The sequence below is a fragment of the Rosa chinensis genome, chromosome 6, assembly GCF_002994745.2.
Source record: "Rosa chinensis cultivar Old Blush chromosome 6, RchiOBHm-V2, whole genome shotgun sequence".
NCBI lineage: Eukaryota > Viridiplantae > Streptophyta > Magnoliopsida > Rosales > Rosaceae > Rosa > Rosa chinensis.
In genome coordinates this window covers 27,972,076-27,994,648 of record NC_037093.1, presented here as the reverse complement: position 1 = coordinate 27,994,648, position 22,573 = coordinate 27,972,076, and the positions used below count along the sequence as shown (strand labels likewise).

At 36.9% G+C, this 22,573-nt stretch overlaps 1 protein-coding gene across 24 annotated transcripts in view; it reads left to right on the top strand.

Annotated features, from left to right (window-relative positions):
- The first annotated feature begins 624 nt into the window (after nt 1-624).
- The window catches only part of LOC112169873, a 28,166-nt gene continuing 6,217 nt past the window's right edge, over nt 625-22,573 (top strand). Inside the window, exons 1-21 of one of the 24 annotated variants that reach the window (XR_005801243.1) lie at nt 625-754; nt 852-878; nt 977-1,099; nt 1,983-2,226; nt 2,389-2,451; nt 2,686-2,772; nt 3,149-3,724; nt 4,199-4,285; nt 4,630-5,211; nt 5,391-5,453; nt 5,686-5,772; nt 6,111-6,692; nt 6,872-6,934; nt 7,167-7,253; nt 7,543-8,139; nt 8,614-8,700; nt 9,051-9,647; nt 10,122-10,172; nt 10,560-11,155; nt 11,454-11,504; nt 11,956-12,297. Coding sequence is in view for 19 of the 24 variants with exons in the window: in XM_024306953.2 (XP_024162721.1) it covers nt 699-754; nt 852-878; nt 977-1,099; nt 1,983-2,226; nt 2,389-2,451; nt 2,686-2,772; nt 3,149-3,724; nt 4,199-4,285; nt 4,630-5,211; nt 5,391-5,453; nt 5,686-5,772; nt 6,111-6,692; nt 6,872-6,934; nt 7,167-7,253; nt 7,543-8,139; nt 8,614-8,700; nt 9,051-9,647; nt 10,122-10,213; nt 10,560-10,590 (4,131 nt within the window). In the remaining 5 variants the exon portion in view is untranslated. Of the gene's footprint in view, nt 755-851; nt 879-976; nt 1,100-1,982; nt 2,227-2,388; nt 2,452-2,685; nt 2,773-3,148; nt 3,725-4,198; nt 4,286-4,629; nt 5,212-5,390; nt 5,454-5,685; nt 5,773-6,110; nt 6,693-6,871; nt 6,935-7,166; nt 7,254-7,542; nt 8,140-8,613; nt 8,701-9,050; nt 9,648-10,121; nt 10,269-10,559; nt 11,156-11,453; nt 11,541-11,902; nt 12,298-22,573 lie in introns of those variants that run through there. The other 23 variants (XR_005801240.1, XR_005801242.1, XR_005801241.1 and 20 more) reach the window with 23 other exon arrangements.

The following is a 22,573-nucleotide window of genomic DNA, read 5'->3' as shown; positions in this document are numbered from 1 at the left end:
ATGAATGGACCTATTTCTATGTACCACTGTGGGTACTACCACATCTTCTTGGTCTGTCTGTATATGGCAGCGGAAGGGTATGTAACGGCCATTTTGGCTTGAGGCTAGCACAGGTTTCTCTTGTTTGGATGATGCTCCAGAAAGTGTTCTAGATGTGTTACGATATGATTGTAATCAACTCTATTGAGTTCTAATCTATAAGGTTCTTTCCTTGATTAAAAAAAAAAAAAAAAAATTTATTAAGAGAAGAGGTTTTGTTAGCCAAAATTAAAAATTTTGACAAATTTAACTGTGAAAAATTAAAAAACTTTAAAAATAAATTAAATCAGAAGGTTAAATATGACAATTTCAAAAAGAATTTTTATTGAAAAAATTAAAAAGAAACTATCACACAACCTCCACTTTTCTCTCCCACTATTTTCTCTCTGTAATAATTGTTTTATTTCATTTATTTTTTTAAATTTTCTTTTAAAAAAAAAAAGTATTACACATGCAGAGTATGTATGAAGAAGACTAGTATAGAATAGATAAAAAGGAAAATGTCTCAAAAAAAAAAAAAAAGGAAAAAAAAAAGAATAGATAAAATACAAAACTTCAAAGTTCCTACACTAGTCTTCTGGTCAAATAAAAGAAAACGAAAATTTGATTCGACACTGCAGTCTGCAGCCCGTAACCATACGAAGACGTTGACGCTCAAGATGGGCTTACTGGGTCTCGTTGGATTTGCGCTCCAGTGCTTTGATGTTGTTGCATGGTACGCTTTCTCTACGAAGATGAACACCTTGGTCAAGTTGAGAAAAATTTCTCATAATATAATAACAATTTTGGTTTTGTTTATGATTTACTTGCAGGCCTCTCTTTGCTCTGGTCTATCCTCTGTAAGTCGTCCCGCTCTGACTTAAAATTTGTCAGAATATAATAAAATTTTTGATGCTGATGCTGATGCTGATGGTTTCCCTGATCATTATTCTGACAGCTATTCTTCCATTAGAGCAATCGAGACAAATTCCATTACAGATACTCACAAGATAAATACGTATTGGGTCGTCTTCTCATTGATCTTGCTATTTGAACATGCTTTTATGAAGCTCCTTGAATGGTACTTCTCTATTTTCTTTTGCTTTTTTATTGGGTGTTTCTATTTTTGATTTCCCAATCAATGAAAGATCACAAATATTGGAACCTTGTATAATGTAGGCAAGATAACTGTGTTGAACTCCTATCTGTAATATGGACCTAAAGTTGTGAATTTTCCCCAAAAATTTTCGCAATTGAATCGGTTATCCATGCTTTGATTTCTAACTACATACTGAAAGAAATGGAAAAGTAGTAATAAAATTTAAAAAGGAATCTTTAAACATTTCCTACCCATTACCAGAATCAATAGGAGAGAGACTTTTCACACTGGCTGTACTTAAATGCTGGACATGTAGCGACAGTTGGCATGACATTTCATTGTTTGTGGTGTAATCAAGGAGAAACAGAGAATTTTTCTTCACTAAGAAACAGACAGTTTCACAAGTCTTTTGAAAGTAATATAAAGATGGATATGATATAGGCATGTGTATTGTTAAATTAGATAAAGTACTGTTCCTTGTCTAAGGAGAAATATTAATAACCATGGTTTGTTTAGATGTAGATGGTCCTCATGTGTAAAGAGTATGATTACTTGAATTTTCTCTTCTTTGTTGTTCTCTAATGCACTTCAAGCTTTTCTAATGGATGTAATATATAATTTCAGTTTCAAAATCAATTTGTGTGCATGTACCAATGTATATCTGTGAGGAAGCTTTCATTCTTTTTTCTTCTATCCAGATGTTCCCCCCCCCTTCTTTTTCAAAGAAAAAGAGCTACTTAGTTTGATAACTGTTAGGTCCTTAATGACAAAGTGCTGAATCTTGTTACAATTTTTCAATGATCGTGATATGTAATATTAGTTTTATTAACTTTTGTTTCCTATTTTCCTATTCGATACCTGTCAGGTTCCTGCTCTGGCCATACATTAGGCTACTGATTGTCTTCTTTTTGGTGATGCCACATTTTGATGGTGCCTTATATGTCTATAAACACCTTATCTGTCCATGCCTCTCCATGGATCCCCAAATTGTTATCAACTTGTTCAACAAGCGGAAGGAGTCCTTTGTGAGAGATAACTTTCTCTCTGAGGTGGAGAGATATGTAAAGGAGAATGGACCTGAAGGTTTGGAAAGATTTATTGCTTGCAAGGTAAGCAGATCTTGTTACTTGTATCATTGTTTTTATTCATCATGTACATGAATGCTTCAAAATTCGAAATCTGAGAGAACACAAATTCACTTTTTGTCAGCAAGACCTTTGATGAAATCACTAGCTCCTCACCAGGTATCTCACTCCAATTTTTTGTTTCAGTCAACGAGGACAAATCTCGATGTAAAAGAGTTCAATGCCGTTTCATCCATGGATACTGAAGCGGTAGAATGCATAAGATCCCTTATGTGATTCATAGAGATTTCATGGTTCTTTCAATACAGTATTAGTAATTTTGAGCTAGATGACTTGCCTAATAATCTCAAATGGCATAGGAAAGAGTTTAGTTGTTTAATGTGATCACTGATAAAAAACCCTGAAATTCCGGCTTTCTTATATTACTTCTACTGACTTAACTATGAAGTTGATGATCTGACCTTTCCTTATCTTTTCTTGTAGTCAAAATCCATAAAGCCAAATGGTGGACAGAATGATATCAAAGCTGTGCAGGTAATGGCAAAAAAGAAGCGAACAACTGCTAGTCAAGTAAGGTTTTACTTGTGGTAAAATCTTATAACTGCATTTTTGGTTATAAATATGTTAATAGTATAAAGACATAGCATTAGTTGTATTGATTTACATCAGGAAAAAAAAAAGGAAAAAAAAAAGAAAAACAGTATGCTCATTTGTTCTAAATTGCTTCCAGTCATGTTGCTGAATCATTGGTGGTGGGATTGCTTCTCAAATTTCCGCCTAATTTGACGTTGTCATTCTTTTCACTCTTTATTCGGAATGTTTTATTCATGATTACTTTTTTTTTTTTGAAATATCAATTGCAACAGAATTGTGTCCATTTCAAGAGTGTATAAATGAAAAAAAAAAAAAAAAATTCATTTTGACCATTGTTTCTTTGCATTTGTAGGTTAGTCAGGCAAAGCCTAATCTCACTGTGAATGAAGATAAATTTTCTTCTACGAAGATGAATGAAAAAGCCATAGAGGGTGCAGCTGATGGAGAAATTCTGAAGACACCACCTCCAAAGAAATTCCAGAAGGAGTGGACGACCACTCAAACTGATGCAACTTTGAGTTCCCCTCTTGGTGATAATAAAGACAAGGCTACATACGAGGCACTGAAGATAAAGAATGAGGCAGATCCTAAGCTCACTTGGCCTGGAAACCGTGCAGCTATGGAAATATATGAAAAGCCAGTTGAGGTTGGAACAGGTATAGAAGATCCAGTGACTCCTAAAGAAGTCCAGAAAGAGTGGACTTGTGCTCTCTGTCAAGTAACCACTACATGTGAAAGCAATTTGAATTCCCACCTGCAAGGGCGAAAACACAAGGCAGCATATGAGGCTGTGAAAGCAAGGAACCAGGAATTTTTGCCCAAGATTGCCCCAGCTTCAACTGCAAAAACATCCAATCAACCGAATGAGGTGCCAGGAAAGAGTTCCCCGAGCAGTGGATCAAAACAAAAGGTTACTATCAATGAAAATGTAAGCAGATCTTGTTACTTGTATCATTTTATTTATTCATTATGTACATGAATGCTTCAAAATTTGAAATTTGAGAAAACACAAATTCATTTTTTGTCAGTAAGACCTTGGATGAAATTATTGTTAGAGGTTGATTACTAGCTCCTGACCTGGTGTCTCACTCCAATTTTTTGTTTCAGTCAACGAGGACAAATCTCAATGTAAAAGAGTTAAATGCAGTTTCATTCATGGATAATGAAGCGGTAGAATGCATGAGATCCCTTATGTGATTCATGTAGATTTCATGGTTCTTTCAATACAGTATTAGTCATTTTTGAGCTAGATGACTTGCCTAATAATCCCAAATGGCATAGGAAATATTTTAGTCGTTTAATGTGATCACTGATACACCCTGAAATTCTGGTTTTCTTATATTACTTCTACTGACCTAACTATTAAGTTCATGATATGACCTTTCCTTCTCTTTTCTTGTAGTCGAAATCCATAGAGGCAAATGGTGGACAGAATGATATCAAAGCTATGCAGGTAACGGCAAAAAAGAAGGAAACAACTTCTAGCCAAGTAAGGTTTTTACATGTGGTAAAATCTTATAACTGCATTGTTGGTTATAAATATGTCCACCGTATAAAGACTTGGCATTAGTTGCAGTTCATTTACATGAGAAAAAAAAATGCGTCTGGTTACTTTGCTGAATCTCTGGTGATGGGGTTGGTTCTTATATTTCCGCATAATGTGTCGTTGTCATTCTTTTCTTCAGACTTGTCACATGGATTTGGGTTTTACTCTTTATTTGGAATGTTTTGTTCAAGTTTACTTTTCTTCATTGCAACAGAATTGTGTCCATTTCAAGAGTGTATAAATGAAAAAAAAAAATCCTTTTGAACCTTGTTTCATCGCATTTGTAGGTTTGTCAGGCCGAGCCTAATCTCACTGTGAATGAAGATAAATTTTCTTCTATGAAGATGAATGAAAAAGCCATTTTGGGTGCAGCACTTAGAGATATTCTGAAGACACCACCTCCAAAGAAAGTCCAGAAGGAGTGGACCACCACTCAAACTGATGCAACTTTGAGTTCCCCTCTCGGTGATAATAAAGGCAAGGCTACATATGAGGCACTGAAGATAAAGAATGAGGCAGATCCTAAGCTCACTTGGCCTGAAAACCGTGCTGCTGCAGCTATGGAAATATATGAAAAGCCAGTTGAGGATGGAACAGGTATAGAAGATCCAGAGACTCCTAAAGAAGTCCAGAAAGAGTGGACTTGTGCTCTCTGTCAAGTAACCACTACATGTGAAAGCAATTTGAATTACCACCTGCAAGGGCGAAAACATAAGGCAGCATATGAGGCTTTGAAAGTAAGGAACCAGGAATTTTTGCCCAAGATTGCCCCAGCTTCAACTGCAAAAACATCCAATCAACCGAATGAGGTGCCAGGAAAGAGTTCCCTGAGCTGTGGATCAAAACAAAAGGTTACTATCAATGAAAATGTAAGCAGATCTTGGTACTTGTATGATTTTATTTATTCATTATGTACATGAATGCTTCAAAATTTGAAATTTGAGAAAACACAAATACAGTTTTGGTCAGTATGACCTTGGATGAAATTATTGTTAGAGGTTGATTACTAGCTCCTGACCTGGTGTCTCACTCCAATTTTTTGTTTCAGTCAACGAGGATAAATCTGAATGTACAAGAGTTAAATGCAGTTTCATTCGTGGATAATGAAGCGGTAGAATGCATGAGATCCCTTATGTGATTCATGTAGATTTCATGGTTCTTTCAATACAGTATTAGTCATTTTTTAGCTAGATGACTTGCCTAATAATCCCAAATGGCATAGGAAATATTTTAGTTGTTTAATGTGATCACTGATACACCCTGATATTCTGGTTTTCTTATATTACTTCTACAGACCTAACAATTGAGTTCATGATATGACCTTTCCGTCACTTTTCTTGTAGTTGAAATCCATTGAGGCAAATGGTGGACAGAATGATATCAAAGCTGTGCAGATAACGGCAAAAAAGAAGGAAACAACTTCTAGCCAAGTAAGGTTTTTACATGTGGTAAAATCTTATAACTGCATTGTTGGTTATAAATATGTCCACCGTATAAAGACTTGGCATTAGTTGCAGTTCATTTACATGAGAAAAAAAAAATGCGTCTGGTCACTTTGCTGAATCTCTGGTGATGGGGTTGGTTCTTATATTTCCGCCTAATGTGTCGTTGTCATTCTTTTCTACAGACTTGTCACATGGATTTGGGTTTCTCTTTATTTGGAATGTTTTGTTCATGTTTACTTTTCTTCATTGCAACAGAATTGTGTCCATTTTGAGAGAGTATAAATAAAAAAATCCTTTTGAACCTTGTTTCATTTCATTTGTAGGTTTGTCAGGCCGAGCCTAATCTCACTTTGAATGAAGATAAATTTTATTCTACCAAGATGAATGAAAAAGCCATAGAGGGTGCAGCCGATAGAGAAATTCTGAAGACATCACCTCCAAAGAAAGTCCAGAAGGAGTGGACCACCACTCAAACTGATGCAACTTTGATTCCCCCTCTCGGTGATAATAAAGACAAGGCTACATACGAGGCACAGAAGATAAAGAATGAGGCAGATCCTAAGCTCAGTTGGCCTGAAAACCGTGCTGCTGCAGCTATGGAAATATATGAAAAGCCAGTTGAGGTTGGAACAGGTATAGAAGATTCAGAGACTCTTAAAGAAGTCCAGAAAGAGTGGACTTGTGCTCTCTGTCAAGTAACCACTACGTGTGAAAGCAATTTGAATTCCCACCTGCAAGGGCGAAAACACAAGGCAGCATATGAGGCAGTGAAAGCAAGCAACCAGGAATTTTTGCCCAAGATTGCCCCAGCTTCAACTGCAAAAACATCCAATCAACCAAATGAGGTGCCAGGAAAGAGTTCCCCGAGCAGTGGATCAAAACAAAAGGTTACTATCAATGAAAATGTAAGCAGATCTTGTTACTTGTATGATTTTATTTATTCATTATGTACATGAATGCTTCAAAATTTGAAATTTGAGAAAACAAAAATTCAGTTTTGGTCAGTAAGACCTTGGATGAAATTATTGTTAGAGGATGATTACTAGCTCCTGACCTGGTGTCTCACTCCAATTTTTTGTTTCAGTCAACGAGGATAAATCTCAATGTAAAAGAGTTAAATGCAGTTTCATTCATGGATAATGAAGCGGTAGAATTCATGAGATCCCTTATGTGATTCATGTAGATTTCATGGTTCTTTCAATACAGTAATAGTCATTTTTGAGCTAGATGACTTGCCTAATAATCCCAAATGGCATAGGAAATAATTTAGTTGTTTAATGTGATCACTGATACACCCTGAAATTCTGGTTTTCTTATATTACTTCTACTGACCTAACTATTAAGTTCATGATATGACCTTTCCGTCTCTTTTCTTGTAGTCGAAATCCATAGAGGCAAATGGTGGACAGAATGATATCAAAGCTGTGCAGGTAACGGCAAAAAAGAAGGAAACAACTTCTAGCCAGGTAAGGTTTTTACATGTGGTAAAATCTTATAACTGCATTGTTGGTTATAAATATGTCCACCGTATAAAGACTTGGCATTAGTTGCAGTTCATTTACATGAGAAAAAAAAAATGCGTCTGGTCACTGTGCTGAATCTTTGGTGATGGGGTTGGTTCTTATATTTCCGCCTAATGTTTGGTTCATGTTTACTTTTCTTCATTGCAACAGAATTGTGTCCATTTTTGGAGAGTACAAATAAAAAAAATAAATAAAAAAAATCCTTTTGAACCTTGTTTCATTGCATTTGTAGGTTTGTCAGGTCGAGCCTAATCTCACTGTGAATGAAGATAAATTTTCTTCTATGAAGATGAATGAAAAAGCCATAGAGGGTGCAGCTGATGGAGAAATTCTGAAGACACCACCTCCAAAGAAAGTCCAGAAGGAGTGGACCACAGTCAGTCCGCTACAAACTCAAACTGATGCAACTTTGAGTTCCCCTCCTGGTGATAATAAAGACAAGGCTACATACGAGGCGCTGAAGATAAAGAATGAGGCAGGGGCTAAGCTCACTTGGACTGAAAACCGTGCTGTTGTAGCCATGGAAATATATGAAAAGCCGGTTGAGGTTGGAACAGGTATAGAAGATCGAAAGACTCCTGAAGAAGTCCAGAAAGAGTGGACTTGTACTCTGTGTCAAGTAACCACTACATGTGAAAACAATTTGAATTCCCACCTGCAAGGGCAAAAACATAAGGCAGCATATGAGGCAGTGAAAGCAAGGAACCAGGAATTTTTGCCCAAGATTGCCCCAGCTTCAACTGCAAAAACATCCAATCAACCGAATGCGGTGCCAGGAAAGAGTTCCCCGAGCAGTGGATCAGAACAAAAGGTTACTATCATTGAAAATGTAAGCAGATCTTGTTACTTGTATCATTTTATTTATTCATTATGTACATGAATGCATCAAAATTTGAAATTTGAGAAAACACAAATTCAGTTTTGGTCAGTTAGACCTTGGATGAAATTATTGTTAGAGGTTGATTACTAGCTCCTGACCTGGTGTCTCACTCCAATTTTTTGTTTCAGTCAACAAGGAAAAATCTCAATTTAAAAGAGTTAAATGCAGTTTCATTTGTGGATAATGAAGCGGTAGAATGCATGAGATCCCTTATGTGATTCATGTAGATTTCATGGTTCTTTCAATACAGTATTAGTCATTTTTGAGCTAGATGACTTGCCTAATAATCCCAAATGGCATAGGAAATATTTTAGTTGTCTAATGTGATCACTGATACACCCTGAAATTCTGGTTTTCTTATATTACTTCTTCTGACCTAACTATTAAGTTCATGATATGACCTTTCCTTCTCTTTTCTTGTAGTCGAAATCCATTGAGGCAAATGGTGGACAGAATGATATCAAAGCTATGCAGGTAACGGCAAAAAAGAAGGAAGCAATTTCTAGCCAGGTAAGGTTTTTACATGTGGTAAAATCTTATAACTGCATTGTTGGTTATAAATATGTCCACGGTATAAAGTCTTGGCATTAGTTGCAATTCATTTACACGAGGAAAAAAAAAAAGCGTCTGGTCACTTTGCTAAATCTTTGGTGATGGGGTTGGTTCTTATATTTCCCCCTAATGTGTCGTTGTCATTCTTTTCTTCAGACTTGTCACTTGAATTTGGGTTTTACACTTTATTTGGAATGTTTTGTTCATGTTTCCTTTTCTTCATTGCAACAGAATTGTGTCCATTTTAAGACAGTATAAATAAAAAATTAAAAAAAATCCTTTTGAACCTTGTTTCATTGCATTTGTAGGTTTGTCAGGCCGAGCCTAATCTCGCTGTGAACGAAGATAAATTTTCTTCTACGAAGATGAATGAAAAAGCCATTGGGGGTGCAGCCTATAGAGAAATTCTGAAGACACCACCTCCAAAGAAAGTCCAGAAGGAGTGGACCACAGTCAGTCCGCTACAAACTCAAATTGATGCAACTTTGAGTTCCCCTCCTGGTGATAATAAAGACAAGGCTACATACAAGGCACTGAAGATAAAGAATGAGGCAGAGGCTAAGCTCACTTGGACTGAAAACCGTGCTGTTGCAGCCATGGAAATATATGAAAAGCCAGTTGAGGTTGGAACAGGTATCGAACATCCAAAGACTCCTAAAGAAGTCCAGAAAGAGTGGACTTGTACTCTCTGTCAAGTAACCACTACATGTGAAAACAATTTGAAGTCCCACCTGCAAGGGCGAAAACACAAGGCAGCATATGAGGCAGTGAAAGCAAGCAACCAGGAATTTTTGCCCAAAATTGCCCCAGCTTCAACTGCAAAAACATCCAATCCACCAAATCAGGTGCCAGGAAAGAGTTCCCCGAGCAGTGGATCAAAACAAAAGGTTACTATAAATGAAAATGTAAGCAGATCTTGTTACTTGTATCATTGTATTTATTCATTATGTACATGAATGCTTCAAAATTTGAAATTTGAGAAAACACAAATTCAGTTTTGGTCAGTAAGAGCGTGGATGAAATCATTGTTAGGGGTTGATTACTAGCTCCTGACCTGGTGTCACACTCCAATTCTTTGTTTCAGTCAACGTGGATAAATCTCAATGTAAAAGAGTTCAATGCAGTTTCATCCATATATAGTAAAGCGGTAGAATGCATGAGATCCCATATGTGTTTTGTGTAGATTTCATGGTTCTGTCAATACAGTATTTGTCATTTTTGAGCTGGATGACTTGCCTAATAATCCCAAATGGCATAGCAAATATTTTAGTTTTTTAATGTGATCACTGATACACCCAGAAATTCTGGTTATCTTATATTACTTCTACTGGCGTAACTATTAAGTTCATGATATGACCTTTCCTTCTCTTTTCTTGTAGTCGAAATCCATAGAGGCAAATGGTGGACGGAATGATATCAAAGCTGTGCAGGTAACGGCCAAAAGGAAGGAAACAACTGCTAGCCAAATAAGGTTTTACATGTGGGAAAATCTTATAACTGCATTGTTGGTTATAAATATGTCCACGGTATAAAGACTTGGCATTAGTTGCAATTCATTTACATGAGAAAACAAAAAAAAAAAATGCGTCTGGTCACTTTGCTGAATCTTTGGTGATGGGGTTGCATCTTATATTTCCGCCTAATGTGTCATTGTCATTCCTTTGTTTAGACTTGTCACATGAATTTGGGTTTTACCTTTATTTGGAATGTTTTGTTCTTGTTTACTTTCTTCATTGCAACAGAATTGTGTTCATTTTAAGAGTTTAAAAATAAAATAAATAAAAATCTTTTTGAACCTTGTTTCATTGCATTTGTAGGTCAGTCGGGCAGAGCCTAATCTCACTGTGAATGAAGATAAATTTTCTTCTACAAAGATGAATGAAAAAGCCATTGAGGGTGCAGCTGATAGAGAAATTCTGAAGACACCACCTCCAAAGAAAGTCCAGAAGGAGTGGACCACAGTCAGTCCGCTACAAACTCCAACTGATGCAACTTTGAGTTCCCCTCTTGGTGATAATAAAGACAAGGTACATACGAGGCACTGAAGATAAAGAATGAGGCAGAGCCTAAGCTCACTTGGCCTGAAAACTGTGCTGTTGTAGCCATGGAAATATATGACAAGCCGGTTGAGGTTGGAACAGGTATAGAAGATCCAGAGACTCCTAAAGAAGTCCAGAAAGAGTGGACTTGTGCTCTCTGTCAAGTAACCACTACATGTGAAAGCAATTTGAGTTCGCACCTGCAAGGACGAAAACAGAAGTCAACATATGAGGCAGTGAAAGTAAGGAACCAGGCATTTTTATCCAAGATTGCCGCAGCTTCTACTGCAAAAACATCCAATCAGCCAAATAAGGTGCCAGGAAAGAGTTTCCCGAGCAGTGGATCAAAACCAAAAGTTCCTATGAATGAAAATGTAAGCAGATCTTGTTACTTGTATCATTGTATTTATTCATTATGTACATGAATACTTCAAAACTTGAAATTTGAGAAAACACATTCAGTTTTGGTCAGTAAGACCTTGGATGAAATCATTGTTAGAGGTTGATTACTAGCTCCTGACCTGGTGTCTAATAATCCCAAATGGCATAGGAAATATTTTAATTGTTTAATGTGATCACTTTCAAACCCTGAAATTCTGGTTTTCTTAGATTTACTTCTACTGACCTGACTATTAAGTTCATGGTCTGACCTTTCCTTCTCTATTCTTGTAGTCAAAATCCATAAAGGCAAATGGTGGACAGAATGATATCAAAGTTGTGCAGGTAACGGCAAAAAAGTAGGAAACAACTGCTAGCCAAGTAATGTTTTACATGTGGTAAAATCTTATAACTGCATTGTTGGTTATAAATATTTTCATGGTAGAAAGACTTGACATTAGTTGCAATTCATTTACAATTTTACATAAGAAAAAAAAAAGCGTCCAGTCACTTTGCTGAATCTTTGGTGATGGGGTTGCTTTTTATATTTGCGCCTAATGTGTCGTTGTCATTCTTTTCTCCAGACTTGTCACATGAATTTGGGTTTTTCTCTTTATTTGGAATGTTTTGTTCATGTTTACTTTATTCATTGCAACAGAATTGTGTCTATTTCAAGTGTGTGTGAATTAAAAATAAAGAAAAAAAAAAAAATCCTTTTGAACCTTGTTTCATTGCATTTGTAGGTTAGTCAGGCAGAGCCTAATCTCACTGTGAATGAATATAAATTTCCTTTTAGGTAGGTGAATGAAAAAGGCATTGAGTTTGCAGCTGATGGAGAAACTATGAATGAGTGGACCACCGTCCGTCTGCTAACAACTCAAACTGATGCCATTTTTAGTTCCCCTCTTGGTGATAATAAACACAAGGCTACATACGAGGGGCTGAAGATAAAGAATGAGGCAGAGCCGAATCTCACTCGGCCTGAAAACCATACTGTTGCAGCCATGGAAATATATGAAAAGCTGGTTGAGGTTGGAACAGGTATAGAAGATCCAGAGGCTCCTAAAGAAGTCCAGAAAGAGTGGACTTGTGCTCTCTGTCAGTTGACTATATATGAAAACGATTTGAATTCCCACCTGCAGGGGAAAAACACCAGGCAGCATATGAGGCACTAAAAGTAGGGAACCAGACATTTGTGCCCTATTTTTCGAGTGAGTGGAGTACTTACATTCAATATGGTTCTGAGGCTGATTCATTTAACATGTTATCCATAGGGAAGCTGTTTTTAAAAGTAACCCGGGATCTACTTTTGTTTTGGAAGTTGATCCATCGAGTAATCGGTTTCAAAGGCTTTTCCTAGCTTATGCAAGCTGTGTTGAAGGCTTTGAATTCTGTGTTCCTGTATTGTATGTGGATGGGACTTTTGGGAATAGTATTTACAATCGGCAGATTCTTTGTGCAACTGGAATGAATGGAAATCAAGATAATTTTCTCTTTTGTTGCCTCCTAATAATATATTTTTAATACTTTCGTTGCACCCCAATAAAATAAGATCTCAGACTTTTTTCTTCTGATTTTTTTTTTTTGGTTTCTTTTTCTTGTTTAGGTTATTTCACTGGTCTTTTCGAAATTGTGGAGCGGCATGCTCCCGTTGATCGTGCAGCGGCACCTTGCAATATCTTTTATTACCCCCCAATAAATTTTATGTTATTGTGATTTCTTTTCCCTTTTTGTTTATTTTTTCTTATCTTATTGTTTTTTGGTTTTTTGTTGAAATTGTGGAGCGGCATGCTTTCGTTGGCAGTGTAGTGATACGGCTGAAATAGCCTCACAATTTAACCCTACAAAATGTAGTAGTCAGTATAGGATAAGCAGGGATCGTTCAGTCTGGAGATTGTAGGTACACCTACATAAAAAGGTCAATTAACAAATAAAAGAATTAAATTGGGGTTTTGAAATTTTGTTCCTAATCTACTTAAAAAAAAACAAAACAAATAAATCTATATACAATAATCGACTTCCCTAACCTAGACCAATATCACTCGTAAATTACTAAGTGTAAAAACAGAAAATCCATTTTAACATGCTACAAAATGTGCCCATCTTAAATGCCTAGATAAGAGCCCAAATGAAAGCCTTAGCGGATCAATCCATTTATCTAATTCGTTCTAATGTAGGCTTGAATCGGAAAAGTCCTTACTAAGTCTAATACTACTAATTTTTGAATACACTCAGCGTAATTCTTTTAACTAGTAGTATTATCTAACCCTCGAATAAACTCACAAATGCAAATTAGCCATTACACATAGAATTTAATACGTAATTTCCAGAATTGTTTAATCATTGAGACATGATTTTTACCACTCATTATAACTAATTACTATTTGTTTAACTCGGCGTCTTAACAAATAACAGTTACTCTTGGCAAATTAAGCAAACGCACAAGAACTCTCACCGTTATTCTAGCATGCAAACTTATTAACCTAACTCTGAAAATTATCTAAACACGTAAAATGGCACAAGATTGTAACATGTATAAAAAAAGAATTCTCAAAATTAATCCAATAATAAACTGAAAATCTCAAAAATATTAATAAAAATATTCTAAAAATTTCATGTCTCCAATTACATAACTCACAAATCCAAACATACAAAACCGAAACAAAAATTGTAAGTAGAGTCACACTTTGAAGCTTTCCTCAGTGGCTTAGCAACAAGGTGATAAACTCGTCTCTGCTATGGTGGTGGAGCGTCTTTGACTTAGCTCCTAAGAGCTTCGTAGAATGATGGAATGATGGTGGTCACGGTCTTGTAGGTGATGGAGGTTTGAGGAGTGAATTGGGCAGAGTATTGGAATAGTTTTTTGGCCAGGAAGTGATAGGCCGGGAAGTGATGGGCAAGGAAGTAATGATAATTCTGGTCTAGACGTTACCTATTTATAGGGGAGCAGTGGTTGGCTTTTGTCGATCATAGCCTTCATCATTTGGACAGATGAGATTGCATCATAATTATTTTAATTTCCCAACTGAAACATCTCCTTTATGGCCTTAATTCCTCTCATAATGGGGTATTTTAACAAGCTGAAACGTCTTTCTCCTTTATTTATTTTCCAGTTGAAACATCTTTCTCCTTTATTCCCCAACTGAAAACGTCTTTCTCATTTATTTCCCTTCTTCATTGCTTGGTCAAACATCTTAAATGTTTTATTTTCTGATTCCATCATTACTGTTTCTAAGAGTTCCACCAGGCAAGATTTCCTACAACAAGGAGGAGAATATCAGAATGTTTTAGAGAAAATAAAGGGAATTAAAATGTAAAGACTGCAAAAGCAGTCGACAGTGAGGAATTTTGATCCAGTTAGGATTTCTTTAATTTTGCGTTTTCCACCCATTTCACGCCAAACACTCAACAAGACTCTCAAAATGACTCAATAACTCAAAACATGAAACTAAGGGAGAAACAAGGCTAAAATAGGGCACATACTCAATAACATCGTCGCACTTTGTGCTCCTATCAACTACCCCACACTTAGCTTTTGCAAGTCCCTTAGCAAAATAAAAATACAAAACAAAACAAAGACTAGACAAAAAGCAAGTAAATGACTCTACTGCCCCTAACTGTTGTCTTAGAGACTCCAAACTCATGGCTTTCACATTAAACACTTAATCAAAATCGCATAGATAATTCCATGGTTAATAAACATGTGACACTCATATGACTAAGTAAGATGTGGAGAACTTAAGTTATATAGTGAATGATAGCATGTTTCGAACAAGTCCAATCCAAACTCATAAGGCATACTCTCGATTTTTCTCTCAGAAATGGCTATGCTTAAAAACTTATCACTCAAGTATATGCAAGAGAACAAATAGTAAGGCAACAAACAACTTGCATATTTCATCAATAAAAGCATTTTGTGAAGAATTTTTAAAGACCTCAAGAAATGACTAAGTGCACAAATTGACCTAAACCATAAGCTCGACTTTGTAACTGACTCCACTAACCAAAGGCTGCCCATCTCAAGGATCAAGTAAGGACTTGAAACAGGTTGTAATAGGGCTAAGCTAGGGTTTTCAAAATGAAGATTAAGGATTCAAAAGTCCTAAGGACCTAGCAAAGCATATATGGACCACCTTATGTCACCATTTTTGTGGGCCAATTATGATTGTTTTGGGTTCAACCTTCACTCTAACCAACATGGGAATGGACAAAGGCCTAATTTTCAAGTTTGAGCCTTCTACAAATTTGAAAGTCCAAAACCACACTTAAACAATTTCCCAAGAGTTTTTTTTTTCAATTTTTCTTCTCTTTTGCAATTTTTCTTTCGTTCTTTTTCATTTTTATTTTTTTTTACGGCAATTTTTTTTTCTCTTCGGTTTTCCCCACCCCGCACTTGTCTTTCATCGTCACCCCTACACATTATGTCATGCTCTACTAAGTCTGTAGCACAAGGGTAGAGATGTCCTGTACTAAGCTCATGGTAAGGTAGTGAGGGTGATGACACAGAGGTTTTCAACATAGGCTCAAAGGGGTTCATTCTAAGGAGTCCCACGACGGGCACATGCAATTGGGGACACATGCTTGTTTCACTATAGTGGTTACCCTAATGCCTTCTATCCTATCCAAGATCAGGGCATATTATGGCATACAAGTTTTGACAGTCACAAAAGTCGAGTTCTAGTATTCTCTAGTCCATTAAACTCTATGGCACATGATCATTGAATTTTCAAAGAATGATGAGGTTTTGCAAATACAGCCATGAAATTATGAATTTATCAATTAAGCACTCAAAAAGAAAGTATTTAACTCAACAGCTCACTTAGGGTCAAATGAATTAGACTTAATCCTAGCATGCTTAATGAACCAAGTTACAATCCTATCTCAAATCTTCATACAAGTATCACAATGTCGATTAACCACAAAATTCAACTAAGTCATATTTCGATTGCGAAAACCTTCAGCCATGAATTCAGAGACATGTTAATCCTAAACGTTAGGGGCATCCTAAGACTCAAACAAACAAAAAGACTCGAAAACCAAAGATTTTTTTTTTCTTATTTTTTTTATTGGTTTTTTTTATTTTTTATTTTTATTTTTTTTAACTCAAGACTGAAAATATTATGAAATAAAGGTGTAAACCCACCCCACACTTAGAATCTACATTGTCCTCAATGTAGGCAAGAAAATATGGTATATGGACCCTAAATATGGGGGGCTACGAAAATAAGGGAACGATAAAACAAACAAACAAACAAACAAAGACACAAGTACAATTCAACCGAAGCAAGTGAAGGGATAGAAATGTCAAACTCTCGTTGATGGCTCCTCCACAGCTTCAGTTGAAATGGGTTGCCTCCCATGCAACGCTTAATATTTATAGTCCTTCAGCCTGGACTCTTCTCCTTGTTCACACGTCCTGGGTCAAGTGTTAGTAACATATACAAGGTTAGGAATACAAACGTTATGCATTTCCTTAACTTTCTAAGTTACTTTTACATTTACATACTTAGATACTGGAACAGAGGATCCAATATACCTTAAGCATGTCACACAACATGTTTTGTTTTGTTTTGTTTTGTTTTTTTTTTTGAGCTTGTTATAAAAATAGTTAATATCTCGATTGATTCCAAGTTGTAAGTTGGACCCAATAGAAACCACTACTATTGGTGAGATACGATATATGGATAGTTGCTTAAACATAAGTCTTTTTCCTTTGTTTCAGAAGGCTAGATGGCCAGATTAAGAAGTAAGTGAGAGGGAGGACTCATTTTAATGATACTACGGAGGCTACTCCCTCATTGAGGTTTAGGCCCTTATCGGCTACTCCCACATAGTGGTTTAGGCTCATTCTATAGTATCTTTGAGATCCAATTGAACCCATCACCAAGGGTCCTAATCTAAGACACCATCCGTATGCGCCCCTTACTCAGCTGGGAAATTAACTTATGTGTTAGACCATTCTCCAACTGCTAATAAAGGCCTCCCTCAAGCTCAAGAGACCTTAGCAACGTACTAATGAAGGGTTAAGGCCAATATTAACAAAAGGGTCATTGTCTACTCGTACGATTTCACACACTTACAACAATTAAGTCTTTAACTAAATTCATAACAACCTAAGTATATTAATCTAAGTGAACCACATACAATTTACAACATGCTTAATCTAAGTGAAAAATGTACAATTTACAACATGCTAAAAAAAAAAACTTCTACAAATTGCACAAAAATTATAAAAGATATGCTTAATTTCGTAACACTCATAAAACTTAAACTAAATCACAATTATAGCTTGGCCTAACATAAATCGCAATTTGTCACCATTCCACAAGTGTAGTATAAAAATTTAGCATGCATTCTATATAAACAACAAAATCGATGACATTTTAAGCGCTAGGGATTTTAACAATCCCCAGCAACGGCGCCAAAAATTGATACGGCTGAAATAACCTCACAATTTAACCCTGCAAAATGTAGTTGTCAGTATAGGATAAGCAGAGATCGTTCAGTTCGGAGATTATAGGGTAAACCTACACAAAAAGGTCAATTAACAAATAAAAGAATAAAATGGGGGTTTTGAAATTTGGTTCCTAATCTACTTAAAATAAAAACAAAAAAAATAAACCTATATATAATGATCGACTTTCCTAACCTAGACCAATATCACTCGGAAATTACTAAGTGTAAAAACAGAAAATCCATTTCAACATGCTACAAAAATGTGCCCATCTTAAGTGCCTAGATAAGAGCCCAAATGAAAAGCCTTAGCGGATCAATCCATTTATCTAATTCGTTCTAATGTAGGCTTGGATAGGAAAAGTCCTTACCAAGCCTAATACTACAAATTTTCGAAAACACTGAGCGTAATTCTCTTAACTAGTAGTATTATATAACCCTCGAATAAACTCACACGTGCAAATTAGTCATTACACATAGACAGCGTAATTCTCTGAGTTCTCATCTGTCAGAGTTTTTTCCCCTCTCTACATCATCAACCGAAGAATCCACTGTGAATGTTCCTCCTCAGGTACCTTTAATTTAGAATGAATTATCTGGGATAGATAATATTGATTTTAGGAAATCACAGAGGATTACCAAGGGTATTCCTAAGAAACAATATAAGCTAGACATCAAAGCCAAAACTAAATATCTTGTAGCTAATTACATGTCTAACCATAGGTTGTCTGGGTTATATGCACTTGTTGTTGATCAATTATCTACTGTATCTATTCCTAGTAACGTGCATGATGCATTGACCGATCCAAAATGGACAAAGGTGATGAATGAAGAATTAGAAGCTCTTCAAAAGAATGCAACATGGGAGTTAGTGCCTCTGCTGTCTAGGAAGAAGACTGTAGGATGTCGTTGGGTGTTTACTGTGAAGCTTAATGCCGATGGAACTATTGATAGATACAAGGTGAGGTTGGTTGCCAAGGGATATACACAACGCTATGAGATTGATTATGAGGAGACTTTTGCACCGGTAGAAAGATCAATATTGTCCAGATTTTAATCTCACTTGCAGCAAACAAAGATTGGCCCTTGCACCAATTTGATGTGAAGAATGCGTTTCTTAGTGGGAATTTGGAGGAAGAAGTGTCCCTGGATGTGCCCCCAGGTGTTAAGAATCACCCAAGTGACGTTAGCAAGGTGTGTAAATTGAAGAAATCTTTGTATGGCCTGAAGCAATCTCCAAGAGCTTGGTTCGGAAGATTTTCAAAGTCCATGAATGCGTTTAGGTACAGACAGAGCAATTCTGACCATACCTTGTTTATCAAACACAAGAATGGTAAGATTACAGCTCTAATTGTGTATGTTGATGACATAATTATTATATGGGATGATTCGAAAAGATGAATGAATTGCAAAAGTATCTGTCAAAGGAGTTTGAAATGAATGATCTGGGACAATTGAAGTATTTCCTGGGTATTGAAGTTGCAAGGTCTCAGAAGGGGATTTTTGTTTCACAAAGAAAGTATGGCCTTGATTTACTTGCTGAAATGGGGATGCTGGACAGCAGATGTTGGAGGTGAAAAATTCCGTAGAGGAGTTTGACCCAACAATTAATGCGGACTGGAGTGGGAGCTGACCGGGAACAATAGAGAAACTTCCTTCGAGCGTTGACCTGGAGTTTGACCTTAGGCTCGAGGAGGAGGGGGTACCTGTAGAAAACTCTCTGATGCCTAAGTCAGTACATTTCTCAGTAGTGGAGTAGAGAGAATTGGAATTTCATGGAGTACCTGGACGCCGAGCCTCCTTTATATAAGCGATGACTTACTTCGGGAACAAGCCGCCATTATTTCTGCTTTGATGGCTACATTTATTTACACACTTATAATGATAATTATTGCTGCACTAATAACAGTTAATCATTGCGTACTTACGACCGTCATTCATTGCGTATTTATGATAGTCATTCATAGCGCACTTATAATCATAATCATTGTGCGTAGTTATTGTCGTAATAATCTCCTTAATTGCAGGCCTAGCAGAATTTGACCACTCCCACAATGCCCCCAAATTTTCTCTTTGGATACTCGTCCTAAGAGGAAATTTCCATTCTCTGGCTGTTTCGAATCTTGCCTCGAATATTTCCTCGAGCTCTGGCCGTCCCGATTCTTTCCTCAAGCCCTGGCTGCCCCGATTCTTTCCTCAGGCCCTTGCCGCCCCAATTCTTTCCTTGGGCCCTGGCCGCTCAGAATCATTCCTCGGGCCTTGGCCGCCTTGAATCTTTCCTCGGGCCCTGGCCGCCTCGATTCTTTCCTCAGGCCCTAGCCGCCTCGATTCTTTCCTTAAGGCGAAGATTCACTTTCAGCATGAGACATGGAATTGCCCCCATTTCCCTTTGAATCTGATCAACAACATTTTATTCTCCTTGGCCACTGGTCTCAGGTATTTACTCTGGCCACCAGCCTTACACATACATTTCAACAACATTGACCACAAATATATTTCAAATATAAAAGGAAAAAAATCAGAATATGATTACTAAAGGAAAGAACGCTAGTCTACGTTACCCAGACTTTTGTCACTTCGAGGTTGTATTCCATCACTCCCAGTCCTTAGTGACAGAAATAGAATCCCGTCAGGGGTAGCTCCCGCCATCACTATTTAGGGACAATTGTTTCCCACAGACGACGCCACTTGTTGGAGGTGAAAAATTCCGTAGAGGAGTTTGACCCAACAATTAATGCGGACTAGAGCGGGAGCTGACTGGGAACAATAGAGAAACTTCCTTCGAGCGTTGACCTGGAGTTTGACCGTCGGCTCGAGGAGGAGGGGGGGTACCTGCAGAAAACTCTCTGATGCCTAAGTCAGTACATTTCTCAGTATTGGAGTAGAGAGAATTGGAATTTCATGGATTACCTGGACGTCGAGCCTCCTTTATATAGGCGATGACTTACTTCGGGAATAAGCCGCCATTATTTCTGCTTTGATGGCTACATTTATTTACACACTTATAATGATAATTATTGCTGCACTAATAACAGTTAATCATTGCGTACTTACGACCGTCATTCATTGCGTATTTATGATAGTCATTCATTGCGCACTTATAATCATAATCATTGTGCGTAGTTATTGTCATAATAATCGCCTTAATTGCAGGCCTAGCAGAATTTGACCACTCCCACAGCGACCAATGGAGACACCCATTGAGATGAATCATAGACTTGCTATTTATCCTGATCAAGTTCCAACTGATAAAGGGAGGTATCAACATCTTATAGGAAGGTTGATTTATCTTTCACATACTAGACCAGATATTGCTTATGCTGTGAGTGTTGTTAGCCAGTTTATGCATTGGCATAGTGAAGAGCATATGGATGCAGTCTTTCGTATTTTGAGGTACTTGAAGATGGCGCCAGGTAAAGGGTTACTGTTTGAGAAAAATGATGAATGGGAAGTTGTTCGATATACGGATGCAGATTGGGCTGGTGATAAAATTGATAGACGTTCTACATCTGGGTACTTTACTTTTGTTGCAGGGAACCTTGTCACTTGGCGTAGCAAAAAGAAGAAAGACCACTAAAAGTACCGAAACGACAGTAAAAGTGAAAGTAAAGGTTGTTTACCGCCCAAATGGCTAGTAAACCGGTAAGTTCAGGTTCAGGATGTTACAAATGACGAACTTTTTTTTGCCCAATGGGCTAAAGTCAACTGGCTAGCTCTTGGGGACAGGAACACTCATTTTTTTCATACCCAAGCTACAGTTAGAAAGAAAAAAGAACAGAATCTGCAAAATTAGAAATGAGCTTGGCATTTGGTTATTTGATCAATGTGACATCAAAATTTTTTTTGTAGAGGATTTTACGAAAGGTTTAGAAGTCGTGGAAATCCCGAGAGTTATGTTTTAACAGAATTTGTCTCTGTTATAGAACCTACAATTTCTGACCATGACAACAAACTGCTCTCACGGCCAGTTATAGTTGAAGAGATCCACAATGCTGTTCACTCCATCGGTGGTCTAAAAGTACCTGGCCCAGATGGCTTAAATGCCTTATTCTTTCAGAAACATTGGGAGGTTGTTAAGGGAAGTCTCTCAAAGCTAGTTTTTGACTTCTTTTCAAATACTTCTTCTCTAAAGTATCTCAACCACACTAACATTGCTTTGATTCCAAAAATAGATTCTCCTGAACTTGTTTCTCACTTTCGTCTTATTAGCCTGTGCAATGTTGCGTACAAGGTCATCTCAAAAATCTTGGTTTCCAGGCCGAAACCCCTTTTGAAAAAATGTATTTCTCAAAACCAGGGTGCTTTTGCTCCTGGCAGATCCATTGTGGATAATATCCTCATAGCCCATGAGCTTTTTTCTGGTTTCAATAAGTCTAAAGCTATAAAGGGTGCCATGGCTATAAAATTGGATCTTGAACAAGCCTATGATTTTCTAGATTGGACTTATATAAGAATGGTTCTTTCTCGATTTGGTTTTAATTCTACTTGGATTAATTTAATCATGGAATGCTTCTCGTCAGTTTCTTTTTCTTTGATTATTAATGGCAAGCATGAGGGAAATTTCTCCCCTTCAAGGGGAATTCGACAAGGGGACCCTCTATCCCCCTACATTTTCATTTTATGCATGGAACCATTGATTAGACATTTGAATTTGGCTGCTGGTCATTCCAAATCTCATATTGGTTTACTTTCCTCTCCAAAGGGATTAGAGTTTCAAACCTCATGTTTGCTGATGATTGTTTGATTTTTGGTAGGGCCACTCCTACTGCGGCAAGGAATATCTCAGCTATTTTCCAAAAGTTTGCTTCTACTTCAGGCCAGAAGATTAATTTTGATAAGTCTTCCATTTATTTCTCTTCTAAAGTTCCTTCCAATGTTAAGGTAAATGTTTTTGCTATACTTGGGATAAGTCATAGATGTTCCATTGGAAAATATTTGGGGATTCAAAACATTGTTTTCTG